Source organism: Falco biarmicus, chromosome 4 (assembly GCF_023638135.1).
Source record: "Falco biarmicus isolate bFalBia1 chromosome 4, bFalBia1.pri, whole genome shotgun sequence".
NCBI classification, from domain to species: domain Eukaryota; kingdom Metazoa; phylum Chordata; class Aves; order Falconiformes; family Falconidae; genus Falco; species Falco biarmicus.
The window spans coordinates 52,488,196-52,510,279 of record NC_079291.1 but is presented as its reverse complement, the minus strand read 5'-3'; the positions used below and the strand labels follow the sequence as shown (position 1 = coordinate 52,510,279).

Here is a 22,084-nt window from a genome sequence, read left to right as displayed (position 1 = left end):
TTGCAAATTAAACGTGGCGCCCCCCCCCCCCTCCCCCCCACTTCCGCCGGTAGAAGTGGTTTAATGAAATTCTGTTCTGCATTGTTTCTTAACTCAGAGTAGGGTCAGTCGTAAGGTTTGTTGTGGGTGAAGACGGTAGTCGCCAGGTGTTTTGAATTCGCTGTTGGCCGAGTTCCAACGTGAGTTGAAAATGGTCACAGGCGGGTAAAGGAACATAGTTTGTTGTCAGCGTTTGCTGGACTTCTGAGAAGGCAGTGAGTTAGGAAATGCAGTTATTTATGAACGGTGTTTCTGTTTGTAGCAACACTCTGTCCTGTTAGAGTTCTACTGTCAGAGCTCTCGTTGGCTGCCAAAAACCTGTGCTGCAGGGTTGAGCTATTCTAATGAAGGCATTAGAAAAAATTCAAAATCCTGAGCAGATTTGTCTTGAATCCTGATAATAATAAGGCTGCTTGTTTGCTTTGCATTTGGATACGGCAGCATTATAGAAGCTAAATTTGTAACAGTGCTGATGTGCAAAATTGTCAAGCTTGTGATATTGCATAGTCAATCAGTGATCAAGTCTTGAGTTTTTAGGATATAAAGCATCAAAAAGTGTTAAGAACAAGGTGTTGACACAGAACAGCTGGAATGAAATTAGGCTCTTCCTCTCCGGTCCTCTGCGGTTGCAGTTACTGCTGACCTTAATTTTTGTTTACTCTTCGGGGATCCTTGTACTCTAGTTAGGAGGGATTTTATGTCATGTTGATGATCAAGCGTCTGGTGGTTGAAGTGTCATTTGGTTTGCTGGATTACGTTGTCAAAGAGGATTTATTTGAATCAGTGAGTAAATGTATGTCCAGATTTTGTCTCTGTGATTATTTTTTTTTGTAATTTTTTTTTTATTTTAAACAACCAGAATGTTAACTATTGCACAATACTGGTCTAAATTTGTTTCTCTCTCTTGGCTCTCGTGCTGGCTTTTCAGTGGAGAACAAGAGACCATTCAAAATGGAAGTTAAATTAGGATTAAATTCTCTTAAATAGTCTCAGACATTGGGGGAGAAATTTAAATTGCTACTTGTACTGGCAGTACTGTTTAAACTGCAGTGTTAATTTCTGTCTGTAAACTGTGAAGTTCCTCTCCTTACCCATCAGATTTGTCTTTTTAGCACTTGTGCTTTCTGACTACCGCATGTTCTTACCAAAACAGCTTTTCTCTCTGGTGTTTTTTTCTGTCTTTCCTAGATGGATGCAGTTTGCTAATTTGTCTTGGCTGGACTTTGGGAGAAAGCATGCAGGGCTTCACTTTTGTGTAACACACAACTTTCAGTTGGGGGGATAATGTGTTTTGCTGTTTATTTTTTTTAATAGATATATACATTTTTCAACCTACTATATTCTTTCATCCACTAGGAGTGTTGCAATTTACATGGAGAGAGGAAACAATCTGCATTAAATCATGATCGTAGTTGCAAATGTATATGAATTCCTAATAGCATTTGGACTGTATTGAGGAAAGAAATAGCTGGGTGTGGGTGGTTGGTTTTTTTTTTTTTTTATTGTAGAACTTTCAGGACTCCTTCATCTGTACTTAATTCTTTGAGCTGAGGTTGTGTGGGATGAGGGTGATGATTGTGTTTTACTGTAAATCCAGAGGCATTGGAAGTTCTAGCCTGGAATTGACTGAAATTTCACACCAGGTTGAATGGAGTGCAGCCACCCATGTTAACTGTGTTCTGCTTTTGTGCTGCTGGCTATAGAGGATGGTACATCTCTTATCATGTCAATATATTGGACTTCCAGACTTTAGCAGACTGTTTCTTACCATATAAATAGTGATGTTTTGAAGGGAATGTTTTGTCTTAATTTTCAGGTTAGTTGTGTGAGTTGATGTTCTAGTATTTTGCTCTTTAAGTAGGAAGTAATCAATTTCTCTAATAGCATTTGTGAAGAACCTTGTCAGCTGTGTCCTGAAAACATTTTCTGTCAACAGCTTTTCCTTTGTCTTGATTTATTGAAGTAACGGAAGGATTAGTGAGAAATTACTTAATTTGTCAAAACTTTTTGTCTTAGATATGATCGTTTATTTCAAGATAGATTTAAATTAAAACTGTAGTTGATGATATCAGTAGGTTTAAATTGTATTTTCCTTGCTTTTCAATGAAGTGCTACTATATTTGAATGGATGTTAGATGTTTTTTAAGCTTAGACTTAAAACATTATTTTGATTCTGTTTATTTAACTGCTGGAAAATAAATAATGCATATGAATTTCACTCCTACAGTTGTAGGTTTCATTTATGTTTTTTATTTGTTCTAAATAAATTCTGAAATCCCACTGAGTGAGGACTCAGCACTTCACAAGGATCTTAAAGCTCATATAATGGCTGAAGTCATTCATAGTTACATTGCAGCCAGATTTTGTTTAAACTTTAATTCTTTTGATTAGAAGAAATTATTTTGTCTTAAAATGTAGCCTGAGTCTGTGATAATTTGTCATTGTTTTTCTGAAAAAGAAACAAGTGTTTGCTTTAATGTAACTTTTTTTTTTTCTGGTTGGCGTAAATAAAACTATTGTGACTCCAAAAACTACTTCAGGGGAAGTGTGTAGAAACTGTAAACTATTTTCTTTCCCCTGAAGAATCATCTGGTTGCATGTGATTGTTTGACTGAAACTTTCTGGACTTGATCTTTGCCAGTTGAGCCTTTTACTGTTTTTAATCGCTTAATCAAATACAGATCATACATTTTTTAAAATGAGTTAGGAATATTTTTACTTTGTATAAAATAGCCTTTTATGGTTAGTTTTAGGAGGGTGCCAGTGTTCCAGATATTTGTATGACACAGTTCCAAATTTGGGCACCTGAGTTGTTGTGTTTTGGAAAAATGCCCCTTTACTTTTTGAAGAAACTTTGAGTAAGTACCCCTTGATTTAAGGCATGCTAATAGATCAGACAGCTAAGCTGTAGCGTTTAAGGCAAGAATGTGAGGGTAGCCTATTCACAGATCTACTTCCTTTTCCAGTTTTTATTAGCTAGTTTACATTTCTTTCACAGATGAAGATTTTAATTTTTTTCTGTTTTTGGTAGGCTAATTGTTTTTTAATTTAAGTTTTTTTACTTGCTGCCCTTTACAGGCTTTCCATGTGCCAAGCAGTAATACAGACTTGAAAGTTCTGTATTTCTTGTGACAGTTGTGTCTTGCTCCCGTTGGGGAGGAGAGGCAGGGACAGTTACTTTTTGTAACTTCTTGCCTTGAGGGGTGAGGGAGCCTTATACAGGAGGGTCTTTATTTGGTTGTGGTGGTGGGGTCTTGGTGTTTTGTTAAAAAAATAGAACTTGAACTGCAAGGTAAAGCAGTCGGCCTAGCTACCTTTTCCACTGTATGAACTGCATCCTCTTGTATAATAATCGCTGTCTTAAAGTCTGTTCTGTTTTCTGACATGAAAACAGGATGTTTAGTGTAAACATGAGATTAAACTAAGCTTTTTGGAATGTTGATTTTGTTAAGATTCATCTCATGGGGATGCTGTGGCAGTATTAATGTAATGAATATAAACATTGCTATTTAAGTACATTTTATTAACTTTAATTATATGGTAAATTTACTTTTTTCCTTGCAGTCCATTTTGGGAACCTGTGAAATTAAATTGTGACAGCTTTTCTAAGCTTAGCAAAGTAGAATTTAAAAGTACTGAGTTTTTTAATATATCTTAGTCTGTACCCCACCATGCATATATCAGTGGGAAGAAAAAATCAGTGTTGCTGCATTGTGTAAATTATGTCAGCTTAATTAATCACAAACTTTGTACAGGGTTTCTTGCTCTGTATTATTGCACTCATCAAAATGAAAGTAACTTTCTTTTGATTCCTTAATATTCTTGGACTTCCTCTGAAAACACAGTGCTAGGGTGGTGGACCTTTGCTAGTACAGCCAAGAGACTGCTCATGGTCTTAGCTCATATGGCTCATCCCAGATACTGTTGTTAGAACGGACAAAGATCTCTGTATTTGGGATTTGGCCAAGGTTTTGGGACTTCTGTGACTTCTTTGCTGAGTTGTACTAGGTAAAATGCATGTTACTGTTGCCCAAGGTGGTGGTCTGCTCTGAAGAGTTGTGATGTGAGTTTTGTCTTTTTTTGGTTAAGGCGCAGGATGACGCCAGAAGGCAGTTTCTATAACCGGTTATCTGTGTGTTAAAGGCAGTGGCCTCTTCAAGCCAGTGAGAACTCCTGAGCCACTGCTACAAATGTGTTTTGGAAGCCTTGGCAAACAGTGCTTTATGGCTGATTTTATTTATCCTTTTAGACAGGTAGCTTGGGGAGATATAGGCAAGTAATCACAATTCATGGATTTCATTTGAAATCTCTAGCTTGTGAGCAGATGAAGTGGCTGAACTTGATCTGAGGTTTGTTACTTTAAGACTGAAAATATTTGCATGTCTCTGAATTTACGAGACTGTAAATAATAAAAAGCTTAGCAAAGGTGTCTTAGCTATATAAAAATTGAATGAACAAATACTATAAAACTTTGAAAGTGTGTGTATGTTGCTTGGTATTTTTGTGGCTCTGGATCTACAACAGTATTAATGCTACTGTGGGTTAGTTCATGCTTTGAAGGAGTGTAAAATTTCATCAGGTCCAGCTGACATACTGTTTTCTAATAAAACTCTTGGAATGTGGAAAATCATATTTTTTTTAATCATAGGTTGCAGTTCCCAAAGGTCCTTGAGTGTGTGCATCATCTGTTAACATACCAAAGACATCTCTAAGTTGCTCAGTTGCTGTTGAGGAGGTCAGGTGCAAGCTCAGGCTGAACTGGGATTCAGAACAGGGTGCTTGCTCTTCCTGTGCTGCCAGCAAGGTGCAAACCTTTGGGTATGTTCGTAGAAAGCAGGCAGGTACTAGGAGTTGGATGGCCCTGCAGCTTGCACAGCGTGTTGATGAGTGGCTGCTGCTTTGAATTGCCTGAATCAGGAATTTGGAACTCCCATCTCCTTCTGTTGAGGTGACTGCTCTAGTCACTAAGCTTGAGCTGTTCTGGCGTATTTCAGGACTCTCTATGCTGTCCAATTGCTTCATGGCCAGAAATAGATAACTTTTTCTGATAGGCTGACTGCAAAGGTTACATGCCCCTTGCTGTCTGAATTCCCTCCTGGCTGCTTTAAGAATGTCTTGTTTGGATACCTTCCTCCCGTCCGTATTTGGTTATGGGTGCTGCTTTGTCGTCCTTGCAGGTTGTGCATCTAATTTCTTTTTTCTTTGCCACCTGATCTTATAAAAGTTTGTATCTCTGTACATACTTATCTACTGTAATTCTTCTCATGCCTTTTATGTAGCTGAAGACTTTGCTGTAAAAAGAGTTTACGAGCGAGTTTTCAGGATAGCTCTAAACTGATCTAGCTTTGGGCCCTGCTGTGAGAGGGAGAGCTCAAGTCTGGTCATGTGCTCCTGTCAGTTGAGCATTCAGGGTTTCTGCTCGGTAAGCCGGAACAAAGCTGACTTCTGTGATGACTGAGAAATCTGTAAGCTATGGAAACTCCTGCAAAATGCATAAACATTGGATGTTTGAATTGTTCATGCTTTAAAGGAAGAGTTAGAGTAGCTGATAGCATCCTATAAACACAGTTCAGTTATGAACACAAGTAACTGTAGATTTTTGAAAGCAAACATGAAGGCCATGAAACAACTTTTTTTTCATCTGGAGTTTTTTTGCTTGTTTTTTCTTCTGAGACTTTGAAGATTTTCTGTGGCTGGAGGCAGGAAACTAACAAATTTGGGCTGCCTTCTTTGTGGTTTTGGAAAAAACCTGCCTAGTTAATGAGCCTTGCTTGTGTATTCAGACACAAGTTGTTTGACAGATTCGGGGTTGAAAGATGATTTTTGTCATGTCATTTTGGTTGGGACAGTTGAATATTTTTGCTTTTCATTTTGCAGGAAGGCGTACGGTTTGCTTCTTTGAAACATCTAGGTATTTTCACTGTGCAGATTCCTACTAGCCTTAAAACTGCTGTTATTTTCTTTTTGATCAGCAGTTTTCTGTTTTGTTACAAGTTGATGGTGGTTGTTTTCTTGAGTCAGTATTTAAAGTATTTTGTTCCTAGTGTCATGGTTTAACCCCAGCTGGCAACTAAGCACCACACAGCTGCTTGCTCACTCCCCCCTGCTTTGAGGAGGGAGAATCTGAAGGGTAGAGAGAAAACTCATGGGCTGGGATAAAGATAACTTAATAGATAAAGCAAAACCTGTGTCTGCAAACAATGTGAAACAAGCAATTAATTTGCTACTTGCCATCTGCAGGCAGGTAGGTGTTCAGCCATCTCCAGGAATGCAGAGTTCCTTGACTTAGTATAAACATTACTTGGCAAGAACTGGAAACATCAGTATGTTATCAACATATTCTCATACCAAATCCAAAACACAATGGTGCACCAACTACTAAGAAAAAAATTAACTCTATCTCAGCCGAAACCAGGACACCTGGAAAGATTAGAGACAGAGGTCTTTTCTAGTTTGTGAGTGTTGGGTTGGGATTTTCTGAGTTTTTTTCTTAGTTGTTTTTTTTGCTTTTTGTCTTACTGGGTGTTAAGTATTTCCAAGCGGCTAAATATTAGCTGGCACTGGTTCGTGTTTTTGCATGTCTTGCTTAAGCTGACAAAAAAGGCTGCAGATGAATTTTCTTCATGTCAATATTGCTAAAGTGTTTTTGTGCACAAGAAAGATGTTTCTGTGATACCAAAAATTGTAGCAGTGCAGTTTGTGCTTTATGGTAACTAGCAGGTAGAAATAATGATTAATTGGAACTTAATGAACTCTTCTTGTCACCCGAATGTTTGATTAAGGGAAGAATATAAACAGTTTATTTTCTTTAGAGAGCTGCTGGCATGTCCTAATTCCAGACTTTATATTAGTAGCAAGTGAAAGCTGGACAATAACACGCTCACAAAGAATAGAATATGCAACCCCCAGACATCTCTGAAACAAGTAATTCCTTTGTTCGAGGAGGAGTTGCTTTTTAGGGTCAGAGTAATCTCTTAAGAGCTGGCCATGTTGCTGCAGCACTCTTTTGGTACCAGCTTCAGGCTTCTGTTATTTAGGATATATTGGTGTATATATTGAGTCTGAATTTAAAAAGTACTGCAGCACTGTTTTTAAACAAGCAGTCTACATGTTTAAAGAAATATATGTTGAAATAAATATGACTGCCAGTGTGCAGATTTCTCTAGGAAAATGTGATTTATTTTTTAAATCAAAGTTGCTTTTCCTACCTGCTTATTCTAGCTAGAAGCTTGAGTTTTGAATTTTTCCTTTCAGGTATCTGCCTAAATTGACAGGAATGCCAATGCAGGTTTTTTTCGGTTGTGGTTTTTTTTTTTTTTTTTTTTTTTTAAAAAAAAAGGAAAGAATGTAGAAAAATCATAGTATCCCTTGTTTGGAGGGGCTCTGACCTCTTTTTTTGCTTGACTCAAACTAGAAATCCCCCTCCGCCCCCCATTTCTTTCTGTAAACTTTTCATATATGCCATTACCCATAAGGATTTGCTACAGGATTTGATAACATACTTAACCCGTCCTAACCTTTGTCCTTGCTGGTATATTCATAGAGCTGTTTTTCTAATAGTTGTTTGGGAAACAGCAAAACTAGTGAGGCTAGTTGATAGCAAATATTCTGGGATATTTTTGGATAATCTGTATGCTTACATATTGAACCCTGCCATTACCACATTAGTATCAGCATTCTTAATGTACGTTTTAATGCATGTCTCCCAGCTTCCCTTGGTGTTGGTCACAATATTCTATACACTTACTATTTTTTTCAGTAGGGAAGTTTCTTCAAAGGGCAAAGTCAATTAGAGGTCTGTTTACCTGCTACACTTTAATTTTGCAAGTGTTTGTGGGACTGTGTGGTTAACTAGATTGCTAAAACCACCTAAGTTTTAAAAACACATACCTTCTCCAATATGTTTGCTTCTGTAAGTAGCTTGGAGGGGGGAGGTAGCATGGGAGGGTATTTCTTAAACTGGTTTTGCCATTTGAGGAAATGTGTGTGTAACCACATCCCTAATTAAAGTAAATTAGGCTTTAACCTACAACAGCAGTGTATTTTGAAGATGTATCAGTTTGTTTTAAAAGGAAGGCTCTCTTTAATGTTTATATTTCAGGATGTTGAAAGATACATGTAATACTAGTAAAATAAATCAGTTTAAGAATATTTTACTGGGCTGTATCATGCTTGATTCTTTTAGCATTTATGTGAAAGAACATGAAAATGAGACTTTGCCTCGGGTGAAATTAAAAATACTGTCTGACTTGAAGAAGGAAGTGATTTCAGTGAATTTTTGTTCTTGATTATGTTCTTGATGCATGGGATAAGAAAACGTGACTAATAAATTGTGTTGTTGTGTTCTAAGTGTATCTGGGTGACTTTGCCCACAATGAGTTGGTAGCTCATTGAAAAGGTCAGTGTTGCCTTGTTTGTAAAACTTGAAATGATCCAGCTGTAGTGGTAGGATGAAAAGGTGGTTGGAAGTTTTGCCAGAATAGAGACTTGTTACAGTGGTGGGGAGAAGAAGCCTTTGCATGGAGACATGAAATGTTCTTGAAATTTTTAGAAAGATTCTTTCACCTTAGTGGTCATTTAGTTGAAGCGATGTTTAGTATAACTGCTCCTTGGAACTTTTGTCTGATACTGACAAGAAACTGTCAGTATTTGAGTAGTGCAAATTTTCTTTTAAATTTCTTAAGGCTCTTTTGGAAAAACTTTGTTCTCTATACCAAGAAACACAAGGTGCCTCTGTACTTGAGTTGGTTGGTTAACCTGGCCATTTGAGCAATCTTGCCTGGCTCTGTACTTAATGTTGGTAAACATAAAGGAAATAAATGGAATTCAGTAGCTTTGGCAATATGGGAGTTTTCTGTCAAGGTTTAAGTACCTTGGAAACTATAGGTGGAACTCTAGATTTTCAAGACCTGTACATACGTTGCTTTTTTGGAGGGAGCATCTCGGTGGAAGTAATGTTCTAGACAGTAGATATGGAAGATGTGGCCCTTCGTTTATGCTTGTATGTGCTTAAGACATGACATAGTTGTCAGAGATGGCATAAAGTGAACGTGATACATAGTTTCTTTTGCATTCAGTTATTAATGTGTATAACAGAATGGTGACATACTGTACATACTCTTCTTAATGTGCCAGTTAAATCAAGCTTTTCAGTCTGATTTGTTTCAGGACCCTGCTCTTTACCTATGTCTCTGTACACTGTGTTTTAGTGGGATTAAAGAACATAAACAAAAATCAGAATCAAGGTACTTGTTTGATCTGTTAACGTAAAGTGCTTTTATTTTGGGGGAGTTTGGAACATTCAGATTCCTAAAAAACAAACATTGTGCTCAAGTCAGGTTTGGTACTGGAAGGTACTAGGCTCCTACCTGATTTCTGTGAAGTAGCATTAGTGGACGAGCTTTATGTACAAGTTCTTGTTGTTACAGGACTGAAGGACTTGGCTGTTGTTAAGAAGATAACTGCTGAAACATGGTGGATTACTATGAAGTTCTGGGAGTGCAAAAGCATGCCTCAGCAGAAGATATTAAAAAAGCGTAAGTATGACTCTAACACATATGTTATGTATTTTGACAAACATACAATCACATGGTTTCTGGATTCTCACTAAACAAACAGTTCTTTGTTTAGATTTAGCGTTTATGTACTGTTTTAAAATGGATGTATGTAACATTTTCAAAAGATATGGTTCACTTTTCTACAAACAGTTGGGAGGAGACGTTTGTGAAGTACCCATTTCTAGTATACCAAAACCATTTGATAATAAATTGCAGTTTCAAGTGACCTGGAAATACTGTGTTTCTCTCTTGCTCCTGGGTGCCTGAGCTTAATTAATCAAACAGCACTAGTGTGTGGAAGTTTGATTTATGTTTTTTTCCTCCCTTGTTCTTTTGCCAATTCCTGTGCATACTACTTTGTCAACACCAATGTTTGAACTGTGATCTTGTATGACTGAGTAAAACACTCCAACCTAAGTGCAAGCTTAGCTCTGCCCCTTTACAATAGTTATGAATGCTGCCTAAAATACTTCATTTGAGGGTAGGAATTGTGTGCAGGTGTAGCAATCAAAGAAGCCACTGATGTTAGGATGCTGCTGCAGTTTGGTTTCAGAGTACTCTTGGAGCTTTATTGTCTTTGTACGAGAAGAATAGTTTTGATGCTTCCAGGTTGGCTGTAGTATTGAAAAATTATGGAGCTCTAAGAAGCAGCCCATAGCAGAAATGTTACAGAATTATTTTGTTGAGACGTGCCAGATGTTGATCATCAGACACAATCTCAAAATAACTAAAGAACCCCAAACCCACCTTTTTTTTTTTTTTTTAAGCAAATCTTCGTGTACCTGAAGAATCTATTTATACTGTTTTAGATGCAAGGTACAAAGCACTGGGGAATTTCTAAATACTTTAATCCCTGATAACTTGTTTGAAACATTTTGTCTTTACCTGTATAGCATACCCCTTCATTTCAGAGTAAAATATCCTTTGTTTTCCTTCCATTTAGGTACCGTAAATTGGCACTAAAATGGCACCCTGACAAAAACCCAGACAATAAAGAAGAGGCAGAACGGCAATTTAAACAAGTGGCTGAGGCCTATGAAGTTTTGTCAGATGGTAGGTATTTTAAAAGGGCTCTTGGACTGCCTGCCCCTAGTCTGGGTGTCAGACTGAAAATGCTGATGTGTGATGCTTTAAAGGAATATTGTAACTTTGGTTTACTGCCCAACTCAACTACTTCCTTTTCAAAATAAGGGAGAGAAAAAAAGCTTACAGGTAAGACAGAGTAAACAGAAATTTTGAAACAGAAATTTCAGGTTCTTTCTAGATGAGTAACCAAACCAGTTTCCTTCTAGAAATTGAAATGCTTTGTTTGCCAGGCCCTCTTCCGAAATTTCTGAAGAGATTTTATCTTAGGGGGTAAATCCAGTGTTACCATTGGTACAGAGTAATTACTGTGTTTATCTAATAAAAATCAGGCTAGACAAACTGAAGTATCTACTGCTGGGCCTGCTGCTTCTAGTTCTTGTAACAGTAAACTATTCTTGACAAAGGCCAAGCATACTGTAAACCTTGCTGAGAATTTGGATTGTGTTTGGGTGAATTCCTTCAATTCAGTCAACTGTGATACTGAGGGGAGTGTTTATTTTGAATTGTTCTGACACAGTTGCTTAGCATGATCCATGTGGTGCAGGAATTCAGCTTATAGTTCACCATGTCGTTTTGCTTGAAAAGTATCATTAATTTTTGCTAGTGTTCTGGCAAGAGCAGTCTGAATCATAACAAAGTACTTTATTTTCCTGTGTAATTGACTGCAGCTGTCTATGCTATTTCTGAAGTGTCCTTGATTTCACCTGAGACCAGTGAGCATGGGAAAGCTATATTTAAAACACCACCAGCATCTAGATTACCCTTCTGGATTTTGCCTGGTTTATCAAGATGCAGTCTTATACACCCTGTTTTGATACATAATTGACATGGGAGAAAGTTTACTTTATGGTCAGTTCATCGTATACTCGTCTTCTAGAGTAGTTTAACCTTCTTAAGCAAATCTTTTGAGCAAGATAAAAATAGGATACTGGTCTGGTTGTTACACAAATCTTTAGTTCTTTGGAAACATCTTCTGAAAATGCTGCCTGTTTTTGGATCTAGACCAAATCTTAAGTTACTGGTGTCTTAATCATTTGTGCAGCAGGGGTATCTTGACTCCTGCGCCCCATGGTTGAGAGGCAATGAACTGTTCTGCAGACTTAACGAAATTTTCTGACACCATTACAGGCTTGAATGAAGACAGATTTTGGCAGAATAATAGTTTCGTAAGGGGTTACATAAGCAAAGAATACTGAAATTGGATGATCACAGAACACACTTCCCTTGTGGTTTCAACAACATTACATTTTTCAAGATGAACTTCAGGCTTTGTGAGCCCTCAGGTTTTCCTTGCTGTTTCCTGCTCTTTCTGACAGTTTGTCTCCATTAATGCTTTGATCTTTTTACACTGGTGGGTAGGTTAACCTCCTTTCTTTAAAAGTCACTTCCTAGACATGTGATACAGGTAATGAACCAAGCTTTCCTTGGGAGTGTGCGTGTGTGTCAACCTATTACAAGTTTCCATTATTTGGAGATGATGACCAATACATAAAATTGAAATTTCTGTTGGAAGTATTTTACTTTTCAGCAGCCATTTGAGGTAACTGCATGTTCTTTCAGTGACGCTACTTAAATTTCAAAAACATCTTTCACTGGAGAGATCCCCGTGGGAATAGCATGTTAATATTGGGTCTAAAATCAAGTGCCCTGACTGGTTTTTAGCTGATGCATCCACACCAGTGCAAGCAAAATAAGCTAACTCTCTGCCCGTTTAAGCTCTTCAGGTTCCCTTCCAGTACCACAGTGCAGTCTGATCTTGTGCAGTAATGTAGAGTTAATTTTTCTTCCGTTTCTCATGAATATGGGAAAGCTGGGCTGTAGTGAAATTAAGTGAGCCATTCCATGCTTTCTAAAATAGTGAAGAGCAAGCAGTTAGTGTCAAATCCTTCCATGGTATCTTTTTTAACATCTCTTCATTTCCCTTTAACTAGAATTGATTGAATGGATAGAATTGATTTGAAGGGTTTTGCAGTCACTTAAACACTTTCCGTTTTGATAAGTCTGTCACACTGGGCTTGGTCTGGTGCAATAAAAGGAAGAGAGGCAATGGTCAAGGTCTGCAACAAGGGAAATTCTAGTTGGATAGAAGGAAGGGGTGGGAATGCTTACGGTAAGAATGCTTGAGCACTGGGACTTTTTCAGAGAGACTGTGGAATCTTCTTTTCTTGGATATTGATGAGATCAGGGCCTTATCCAGGCAAGTTTTGACCAACTTTGAGGTTAGACTTGTTCGGAGGAGAAGCTTGAATTCCAACAGTCCTTTACAACCTGAAGGTTTCCATGGTACCTGTGTAAAGGTGAAGACTGCAGTATTCTTTTTGAAGGCAAACTTCCTTGTGAAATTTGTCCTTGTACCAGAATTTTTTCTGATACAACAGGACTGGAGCTTCCATGACTAATGATAGGAAGTGTAAAGTTCAGTACCTGTTCTTTTTGAATCTAATTGCTTTGGCAATCCTTGTTAAAAATGTTCCCTTGTTATATGCCAGAACTTTTAAGTAATCTAGCTTTGTGATGAAGTTTAGCTGAGAATACCAGTTAAGTGGTCTTGTTTTTATTCCAAATTCGATGTGTCTATTTACTGACATGTACAACTTCTCCTTGTAGCTAAAAAACGTGACATCTATGACAGATACGGAAAAGAAGGCTTAATAAATGGAGGTGGAGGTATGTTAACTGGCAGTTCTGTGCTTTCTCTATTCTGATGGGAAGCAGTTTGCTGCAGATTTCTTTTAAGATGGGAATCTGGAAATGCCTATACTAAGGCCTAAAACGTAGTCTTCTGAAAATTGAAGTTACAGTTGTTTTCACAATTTTTCTAGTTGTTGTGAAAGGTATTAATGATGTCTGGAAATAGTGAAGAGAATTAATTACAAAAAGGGTATTGTGTGTACTTCACTTGAGTTAACCTGGGAGAGAAAATTTTTAGAAATGTGTTTGTATTTCTAAATTATTCAAATACAATGTAGGCCTGAATTTTCTTATTAGTAAGAATGTGTGAGGGTTGAAATTTAATTTCTCTTTGTAGGTGGAAATCATCACGATAATCCATTTGAATTTGGATTTACATTCCGTAACCCAGAAGATGTCTTTAGGGAGTTTTTTGGTGGAAGGGACCCCTTTTCATTTGACTTCTTTGGTAAGTAATCCACTTGAAAAAAGAGCTCTTCCTCTTCAGTGTCTTCATATTGCTTAATCTCTATAATAATGTATGTAGAAGTTTTAATGTTTTTAAAAGTAATTTTTTATCTTTGGCAGCAAAAAGGGGCTAATTCAGCTTAGATTTTAATTACATCTTTCTCTCGTTTGCTATTCTGGAGTCATCAGTTGTTAGATGACTCTAATGAAGGATTAGAAAAGGGATTGAAGGGCTAGTGGTTGAATTAAGTAGAACGTTAGTTGATGAATTAGATGAGTACCTAGAGGAAGAATCTGGTAGAGGATAAGCAGCAGAGTTTGAGCAACTAGATCCAGTGAGAAATTAGCAGTAATAGTAAAGGACAGATTAGAAGAAGTGTCCAGCAGAATGCTAATGAGTGAAACTGGCTGAACTGGGAAGATGCAACTTCTTCACTGCAGGGGGTTGGATCAGATGAACTCTAGAGGTCCCTGCCAACCTCAGCCATTTTGCGATTGAGTGGTAGAAAACCTAGAAAAATCTGAGCAAGATGTTGAGTAGGATAGATAGTGAGGAGGAACTGAGAGAGAATGTTTAGCTCTTTTGTTTTTTTAATCTAAGATACTTTAAATAGTTGGTTCTCAAATCATATATCTGCATAGTAAGGGTAAGGCATGTTCTAGCTACAGGGAGACTGACATAGGCTTTGTTTGATTTTGACTGTATTTACTTCATCAGCACTAGCAAAAGATTTTAACTTGCTGTCTCTAAAAATGTCAGTGTTCCTGACTGACCTTTAAAGCCATGAAGTCAGGTTCTCCATGTTAATAGCTGTAAGCTTCAAAAGAACCTGAGGATTTACCTTTTGGATTCCTTAGAAGGAAGGCTGTACAACATAGTGCATAGAGCTGTGTAGTTTATCAAACAGAGGTACCACTACTGCCAAAATTTTCCTGGGCTATTGCAGCTACTTTAGCCTCTCCTCTGTCGAGGAAAAGTGTTACATCTTGCCCTGCGGAAACAGAGGACTTAACAATATACCTCTGCACTGGTGACATTGAGGCGTGCTTCCAAAAACATTTTCCACCTGCTTAACACCCAAATTTATTTATTTATTCAGAAGCAGGCCATCTACTTCATGTATTGATGACTGTCATTGTCAGGTTTAAGATGTGAGTAATGTGGCACAGGCACACTTCTTGCAGAGTAAGGTTCTGACACTGTCAGCAATGTTGCGTATACTCAGTTTGATGAAAACATAAAGCTGCCTCCACCTTATGTGGGTAGTTGCAGTGTTGGTGACCAGAGTCCTAAAACCTGTGTTGAGCTTTGAATTCTGACTAAAAACTCTTGTAATTTTTCTCATCAGAAGGCTTCAAAGTGAGCATCTTTTTTTTTTTTTTTTTTTTTTTTTGCTTTAAGATGCTTAAGACATTCTCTAATATGGGAATGTGTAACTCAGAACTATTATTCCACAATTTCTATTCAGCAATCTCTTGTTTGCAGCAATCTGAATGTTGAAGGTAGCAGAACATGAAAATACAGGTGCTTTCAGCTGAATGTAGTGCATTAAATAATGCCAAAAGCAAGCAGTAGAATTGTGTGTATAACTTGAATATTTGTATTGGTGAACTAGAGCATTTGTAATATTGAAAACACTGGTAGGACAGAAGCTTTCCTGAAGAATAAGGGAATTTTTTTGTCTTCTAAAAATGAGAAGTTTTCAATTTGTTAATGAATTTTCTGTGGAACTGGAAACTCTTTAAGGAGATACTCACGTTATAATTGGTTTTATAAGCAATTGAATAAGGACTGAGGTCATGCTTTCTGAAAATGTACACTGGTGGAATCGAAGATGAAATTGAATAATTACTTTGAAATGTTTCCACCTTTTATCCAGTTTGAAGTGTCATGTAGTGAAGCCCACAGAATGTAGGTGGGACTCTGAGTCCTGATTGCCATTGAATATGTAAAGAGCAGCATTCAGATGCATAATCCCTGGATATCTGTGAATATGAAGAATTTCTAAAATTGTGCTATGAATTGAGTCTGTTAAACTCCACTGAGCTATGTTGCACTGCTATTGGAGTTTCAGAAAGTTTTCTTAATAAACAGAGGCATCTTTATTCCTCTGTAGAAAAGGGGAGAAATGTGTGAAGACTTCTGTGGTGGTTTTTAAATGAGTCCCTTCAGACTTTTCATACGACAATTTTAATACGGTTAAAGACAGCTCTGAATGCTTCTAAATGGGGCAAAGTTAATGTTATGTGCTCTATGTTCCGCTTGAATTAACTCAGCCAGTCACTATTTCTCTTACTGATTTTTCAGGCAAATTCTTTGTAAAAATAAGGATTTTTTAGAACTCGATCTGATAATACAACAGATTGTTAACTCTTGAGACTTGTGGGCTTGCCTTCTGTGACATCTGGTTACAGCAGAATCTGCTTTTTCCTAGTGGGCTCTTGCAATCATAGTGTTCAGTCTCTTTGACATACAGAACGACGGTAATCCTTTATAGCAGGAAGAAAAGGTGATGCTTCCTGTGTAGTACTGCTGTCTGCCTTGCAAAGGACTGCCTTGCAATATCAGCGTCTGGTTAACTGGTATTCAGCACACTGTACTATATACCACTCCTGTTCTTTGACTGTCCTTTGACATTAGAACTGAGTGTTTACTCTTAATACAGGGATTGATTTCTCCTTTCAGTAAGTTTTTCTGTTTAAAGTTTATATATGATGCTTCCCTTGAATTGGTTTATTTGTGCTCCATGTAGTGTTTTGCTCATATTTAATTCGTAAACTTTTCAAGGAATTTTTTTTCTGCTGTATTTTAACAGTTCATAGTGAGGGAAGGATCTTATTGTTACCACTGGTGATGGAGGTGCATTCATTAAAGACTGTTGCTGCAGGCATTGTGAGGAACAGAAACTGATGTGTTTTGCTGTAGGTCAAACAGCTTGACTGTGTTGACTGTGTTTCTGGGCTGTTCAATAATTGACTTCGTTTTGGTTTAGATAACTTTCAGATTCTCACTTCAAGAATAGGGTATATGTTGGAAGGGATTATCAGCGAGGAATTATATTGAAAAATGCAGTATATATCACAAGAGCATAACATTACCCAACAGGCAATTTAGTAGTTCAGACAACTCCTTAAGGAATTAAGTAATCTTTTATGTAAATTGAACTTCACATAGACTCTAAACCATCTCAGATGTCACCAGTTGTATCTGAGATATCCAAGTAATTTCTGTATGGGCTAGAAAATACAATTGTGGACCTACAGCAGATTAGTATCTTCCAGCAGTGATATCTAGAAGCTCAACAGGATGTTTCAGGGCATTTCAAACAGCTTTAGGTGCCTGTATGTCTAGTTAAATTAATCCCACAAGGTACCATGCTTTTCTCTGTGGTAGAATGTGTTAATAATGTGCCATGATAAATTGCTCCAGATGGAAGCCCTCTCTAGACGTTGATGTCAGAGAGGTGTCTGTTTGTGGAGTCTCAACAGAGATCATAATTGTGACGGCTTTGCTGTAGTTCTAAACACTGCAGTGTTCTCAGCATGCATTCTGAGACATTTTTTAATAAATGTCTTAAATGTTTTTCTTACCTTGGGAAATAGAATTCATGATGTGTTTTAATTTAAATTTAATATCAGGTGATACATACAAAGCCATACACATTCTGTGGAGTTTCCTTTGAGAATTCTGGTTGCCTGCTTTATGTGGTATTTTAAAAATCTATACTTTTGGAAACCAAAGGTAAAATTGAACTTAACACCTTTATATGACTAGCTAGATACAAATATTTGTCACAGAGAACATCAGCTAGCTAGTTACATGGTATTTGGTTTGATTCCATCAAACAACAGAGTTGTTGCACATTGACTACTGTGGTATTGATTACATACAATGAAGCATGAGTGTTCTGCAGAAGTATAGTGAATTACTTCAAGCATCCAGGCTAAAGAGTTTTCACCTGACAAGAAAGGGGAATATCTATGTGCAGTAATCATTGCAAACTCTATTTTACATGATCTGTGTTTTAGGGTGTTGTTCAGGGATGGGGTAACTTCATCAACCTTTTAGTCTCAAGGACAGACAGTTGTCTTACTGGGACAAAAGGTTTGCCTAAGGGTCAGATCACCGTGTAATCCCATTTCTGATAATTATGATGTGTAGATGTTCTAATGCAGAATGTATTTGTTAGTCAAATAGGTTCTTAAAACTGAAAATGGAGGTGGCTTTCAGTTAAAGCTATCTTGCACAATGTTGTACTCTTTGTAATTAGTCTTTTGTTGACATAAATTTGCAGGTTTTGGTGCAAATGAAGTGCTCAGAGATTTGCATGCACATTCATTGCTTTGGTACGAATGTGCACAGTTGTATTTTCCAAGCACCAATCTTAAAACATAATTATCTACCGAATGGCCAAAATCTCACTCCTGTAATTTTTTCAGAAGTAACTTTATAGGTTTGAAGAAGAGTTTTGAAATGCAGGAATTCTCACACAGACAGCATTGTAAAACAGAAATAGGTAATGCTGTGGCTCCAAGGTTAGCTCAACTAACATACAGCTTCTGCTGAATGGGAGGAGGTCCTGCTCCAAATTCTCGTGTCTGCCTTAAAACTTTAATCTTTGATTAATGACCCATTAGACACATTGAGAAGCTGTGTGATAGTACATTGGCCAAAGAGGAAGCTTCTTGGGCATTCCAAGCCAGTTCAGGTTGTTCCCAGGAAAATGCTTTTGTTTTGTTTCGTGTTCTTGGATGGCTAGCTGGTTAAATTGGTCAGAGGACAAATGCAAGAGAGACATCAGGAGAGCGGGTCATACAGTGGTAGTAGAAGATTCCTCCATTTTTAAGGTCTGCCTGAACGTTAGGATGTTAATTTGATAAATATGAAATGCTGATTAGAGTTGGACTTACTAGCACCTTTGTAGTCTTGCTGTAGATGGCATTCAAAGGTAATGTTTTAAGTCTCCTTTTCCTAAAAAATTACTAGTCCCAGGTTCTCTGCTTTGTATCATTAGAAAGACTTGCAAATGCTTCTGCTGGTATATTTTCTTACGTGGCAAACATGAAACTGAATCTGATCCTTTGTCCTCCCATAAGCTTCTGGTAATACGCAGATTAGAATAAACTTTGAATTTATCTCCAAGCAGTATTTAGTAATACTCTAGTCCAGCATTTCAGTTTTCTGAAGCTTTTAAGTTATATAGTATTTATATGCTATTTTCACTTTTTAGAAAGGCCTTCATTTTGTGTGGTGGTGTGGTTTTGGGGTTTATTTTTTTTTTTTCCTGCTTAGTTTTGTTGATCTGATATGCTTCTAACATTCAGTAGGAAAATTACATGGATTATAAGCACCAAAATGACTTACCATAAGAGGAGTCATTAAAAAAAATATAACACCCTGATATTGTGCTGTCCACTGCATTTGAACTGTTTGGAAAAAAACATCTATGTGTAAAGGTTATTGTTCATGGAAAGGGTCTGCTAAATCACAAAAATAGACTACCAGGCTGAAATGTTATTACTTTGCTGAGTGGTACTATTAATCATCCTGAGTTAGGGACTAGAAGCATAAACAGAGCCTGAGTGGTTGTGGGGCTGCTATGTTCATGTGTATTTGGTGGTGGATATAACAAATTATAATGCAGGAGCCTCTTGCTGCCTTCTTTCCTTGGTGTTTTTGGCAATTTATTTTTTTCTTCATGTGTACCTGGATGGCTGTCAGGAATCTAAGACTCCCTCAGGGAAGTCCTACACATTTTCCTGTGTCTGCATAATCCATTTTTGCTGAGAATTCCACAGTCCATTGTGGAACACTGTGGAAGAGTGGTTTGAGTATCTTACTGGAGAGACTTGGTAGAGGAGCGCTGGAGGGTTATTAGCAGAGCTGCTAACAGAATTCGCCTGAGGTTAGAATATTTGCTAGTACAGAGTGCTGACCTCTTTCTTTGGTGTTCAAATAAAAACACCAAAGGCTTGCTAAAGGCTAATAAGGCATGTCCGAGTCTCGGTTAGGTTTTTGTGTGACTAGGAGTAGGCAATAATCCATTTAGAAGCTGAGTTGATAGTAGGGATCTCTGGGACATTCTGTGGTCCTCCTTTAAAAATCTTTATGTTGCTGCTGCTGTTGTGCTGAGGAGGAGAGATTAACTTGCAGAATAGGCTGACACAGTGGGAGATTAAAACCTCAAAGCTTACATGGTAGGTTGTTTTGTTTTTATTTGAACACCAGGTAACAAGAAAAATTGGACTATAAATAGAAAGATTAACAGTGGGAGTAATATAATATAGATCATTTGTACACGTGAGTGAATGACCTTCATAACTAACTTATGAGTCATTCTAGTGAGAATAAATTGGACTACAAAACAATTAACTGCAGTGATCTTACTTGCTAGTTAATATGCTAGTTGACAAAAAATATCCCCTCATTTTTTAAAGGGACATGCTGCCTGTTTTGGAGATGGTCATTTTGGTGGTAGGTTCCCATATTTCCATGCCCAAGCATTTGTTTATTTTTTTATGTGGTTGAAAAGGTAACAACAATTCATTTTTGTATTAAAGAATACTTGTTCTGCATGGGGGGGGGGGGTGGGGTGGGGAAATCACAAACAAGAAACCACCTGAGTAGAAAAAAAAACCAACATTCTAACCACTTGCTTCTCTAGTGTGTATAAGATAGTTTAGTCCTGCCTTGTTTTATTCCATAATTGTGGAAGCTGGTGGAAGGATAAGGTTATTATTATGTTCTTGGCATTTCATGTCTTTGCTGATGGGCATGTATGTCTGAACCCCTCAGTGGCTGCCTTTGTTCAGCATAAATACATGTGACGTTTCACTTTTGTTAAGTATTTGCACATAAACCAGATGGAAATTAATATCTTTTTATCATCATACTGATTGTTTTACTATTGTCACTATTGCATTAACTTGGTGATTTATCATAAATTGGCTTGGATTTCTGTGGGGGTACCACAGGTGGTATAAGGACTGCAGGTCTGACCTTCAGTTTGTCAGTTTGTAGTTTTGAACAGTGTTGCAGTTACAAAACTCTTTGCTTGCTTTCATACTTTTATGGCTGCTATCATCAGTTTCTGATTTTCCAGTAAGAGCTTGTTCTGAGCAGTGTGTCAGGCTGTTGTCTTTCAATATTGAGTCCCCAGCTGTAAAACTTGGGTAAAATTGTTGGTACTGTACAGTACTCATTCTGGGAGAGGTCTGGTTGATGAAGAGAGTGGTTGAAGTTCTTAAACTTTTCTGATTTTAATGTATTATGTTTATTGAGTATCTGTTACATGGTTGCAGTTTTATATGTTGCTCTTTGTTTTAAGAGCACTAGTAAAAAGCAGCTTTCACATAATTCTAGTAATTATTTTTTGGGAAAATGTGATAAAGTGAGTAAGGCTTGCTTTTATAGGTGTCTGGTCCCCGCTTGTGTGGTTTTGTTGTGTGGTGTGTTTTTGTTGGTGTTTTTTTTTTTTTGAAAGAGTATTGTCATCTTGATGGGGATGGAACAATAGCTGTTCTGAATGACATAACAGTTGTACTTGAATTTGAAATAGCATTCTATCCATGACCCCCTTTCTCTTTCTCTCCCCTCTTCCTCCTGCTTGGTAGGGACCGAATGTTTCTTTAGGACACTGTTTGTAAACCTCCATACTTTGGTGCCTAAATGTGCATCAGAATACATGTTTGAAGTACCTAATGTGGCAAGTGCTAAAATAAACACTTTGAACACTTTGAGGTTATGAGTCATCAGTCCCTGGCTGCTGTTTTTATATTTCAATAATGGACACAATCTGGAAGTTACTTTTCAGAGACCTCATCATGGTGATCCACAATAAATCTTAAATAAGCTAGGAAGTTCAGGTACCTGTATACAGTATTTTAAGACTTGTTAAATTCAAATTCTGAGAGTTTAAATTGTCTGTCTGTGGTGGTCTACACCTTGGAAAAACTTAGTCTGACAACAGGGAGTTCTGTAGAACAGCTGAAGGGTTTGCCTTGTGGTGACTTGATGTAGGGAGATCATGATTATGCATCTGAAGAGTGTTAAATCTGTCAAATGTGAAGTGACTGGACATAGTTAGCCTCAAATAAGTACTGATTTCACTTTTTATCATACCTACGGTGTATTATGCTATATGAGCATGTGGTGGAAATTATACTATTTCTATAGCTCCTGCCATTTCTGTTATACTAAAAAATACAAGAGCGTTTACATTAGGTATACTGGTTTTTAATACTAAACAGCTAAAATAAGGAAA

At 37.4% G+C, this 22,084-nt stretch overlaps 1 protein-coding gene across 3 annotated transcripts in view; it reads left to right on the top strand.

The window, feature by feature from the left end:
• Nucleotides 1–22,084, top strand: part of DNAJB6 (DnaJ heat shock protein family (Hsp40) member B6) — a 59,432-nt gene that overhangs the window by 795 nt on the left and 36,553 nt on the right. For all 3 annotated transcript variants that reach the window (XM_056334724.1, XM_056334723.1, XM_056334725.1), the window contains exons 2-5: nt 9,468–9,575; nt 10,540–10,649; nt 13,290–13,349; nt 13,711–13,821. In XM_056334724.1, coding sequence (XP_056190699.1) covers nt 9,511–9,575; nt 10,540–10,649; nt 13,290–13,349; nt 13,711–13,821 — 346 coding nt within the window. In that variant the 5' untranslated portion in view covers nt 9,468–9,510. The remainder of the gene's footprint in view (nt 1–9,467; nt 9,576–10,539; nt 10,650–13,289; nt 13,350–13,710; nt 13,822–22,084) is intronic.